The sequence below is a fragment of the Vespula vulgaris genome, chromosome 19 (assembly GCF_905475345.1).
Source record: "Vespula vulgaris chromosome 19, iyVesVulg1.1, whole genome shotgun sequence".
NCBI classification, from domain to species: domain Eukaryota; kingdom Metazoa; phylum Arthropoda; class Insecta; order Hymenoptera; family Vespidae; genus Vespula; species Vespula vulgaris.
In genome coordinates, this window is record NC_066604.1 from 3,064,965 (window position 1) to 3,067,090 (window position 2,126).

Here is a 2,126-nt window from a genome sequence, read left to right on the forward strand (position 1 = left end):
AAGATAAAAATCCATCATAAATTGTATGTGAAAAGAAAAAAGAGAAAATAGAACTTTTATATATAATTTCATGTCTATTTTTTTAAAGAGATTAAAAAACGACAAGATGGCCACCAAATGAAATCGGTGTTGATCTTCGTAAACGATCAATTCGATAGTTCGTAAGAAGATTATCCGTAGAAACATAAATAGGATGGCGAAGGAACGATCGGTCGACGCCAAATTCAATGACGATCGAGATCCTAGCTATTAACACGATTCGACGGTACTTATCGAATTATCCTTCTATGCACACAAGCTTCAACTAAATTCTACTAACTTTATCTCTCTCTCTCTCTCTCTCTCTCTCTCTCTCTCTCTCTCTCTCTCTCTCTCTCTCTCTCTCTCTCTCTGTCTCTCTCTCTCTCCCTCCCTCTCTTTTTCTCAGATGCATTTAATAAATATTAATGCAAAATTATAACGAAAGATTATAATCGCGATTACGCGAAAAAATTCCCTTTGGTAATAAATTTGTATCTATTGACGTAAACTAAGAAGAGAAAAACATGAAACTCATTAAGGTGATTTGTTCGATAGTATGTAACCGTACTAAGGATACTAAAAAAGAACAAAAGCGCCAAGTTAGATTGACCGATAAGGCTAAAGTCTTATGATTCTTACTGATTAATTAGTCCCAAATATTACAAACATATTTCTTTTTCCTTTCCTTTTTTTTTCTTACCCGTCAAACGCCTTAACACACGTGAAAATAATTATTTATCGATTTTATGAAATTAATTGGATCTACTGTAATTTATTTAAAAAAGAAATTACTTTTACTATGTAATAATATTAATAATATTGGAAGAAATAAACTTTCGTATAAAAGTTATATTCGATACCTAGACCAAAGAGAAAATGACTTAGGTTATTTATGCGTCACTTATCTTGTTAGTGTATTATATAGTATATAAGAGAACGATTCGAAGTAAAAGATTGACGATCGTAGAAGAAGTAAAAGCATCCGAGACTTGGCAGACTCTATCGCACGCGTCTAACAAAAAAGATATCCCAAATGATTGACGTACGAAAGTGATGAATATATATTATATCATAACGATCGATATTTTCTTAACCTGTTGAAAAGTTCGTCAGATTGGAATAAGCGAGAGCATATAAGGATATAAGGATTTGTGCGAAAGAAAAAAATCTCCTCGAGGAAAACGATCATCAATCTTTTCGTGAATTAGAAACGTGCTAAAGCATCAAGAAGACGACGTTATGCTCTCATAATTTAACGCTTCGATGTGCGTTTCCTGATGCAACCACTGAATAGATTATATAGATTTCATTATAGACGAGTTACATCGACGTCGTAACTTGAATCATGTACCATCCTTCGTAATAACCAAGGAAAAGAAATTCCACATTGAAAATTTAAGTAGAACAAGTAGATTAATTATCGATTATATGATTTATCAAGATTATTCATATTTTACCTGCAGTATCGATGCAAACGACATTAGGAAATTATTAGGAAGATTACACTCCACCATTCCAGGTTATAAAATATAGCAAAACTTTTCCTTAATCGCTGCAACTTCTCTTCTAATTCTTCTCTCGCAAACAACTTCATAATCCAACGTGTAAACTATAAAAACGATAAAAAGCTAATTATCTTTATTACAGAAATATTTTATCCGTAATTCGATTAATTTTGTTCGATCGTACGAGAGTGATTTTCGATATTTACTCGCCGGAATGCAAAAGAAAACTAATTCGATTAGTGTAAAAAGTCAGTCAATAAGAATTGACGAAAACGCGAATCAAAAATAAGTTTACCATATTACCGACATGGTCTATAATTATACCGACCAAGTGGTAAATGTTATTTCCTATGGTAACAGTTACCGACCAAGTGATAAATGTTATTTCCTATGGTAACAGTTACCGACCAAGTGATAAACGTTATTTCCTATGGTAACAATTATCAATCTGCTATAAATACTCTTTCCTATGGTAACAAAGTAGCGAATATATATCCAAGAATAGATAACGCTTTCTTGTCCAATACTTACGTACAAGATCGTAAATGCGTTGTGGTAGCTCTTTTGCTAACGCTTTTGTGTCCACTTTCGGTACTAAAA

At 32.5% G+C, this 2,126-nt stretch overlaps 1 protein-coding gene across 1 annotated transcript in view; it reads right to left on the reverse strand.

The window, feature by feature from the left end:
* LOC127070796 (metabotropic glutamate receptor 7-like) overlaps nt 1–1,735 on the reverse strand; it is a 37,259-nt gene extending 35,524 nt beyond the window's left edge. The window contains 1 exon segment of the mRNA XM_051009233.1: nt 1,479–1,735. Coding sequence (XP_050865190.1) covers nt 1,479–1,535 — 57 coding nt within the window. The 5' untranslated portion in view covers nt 1,536–1,735.
* Between the last annotated feature and the right edge of the window lie 391 nt (nt 1,736–2,126).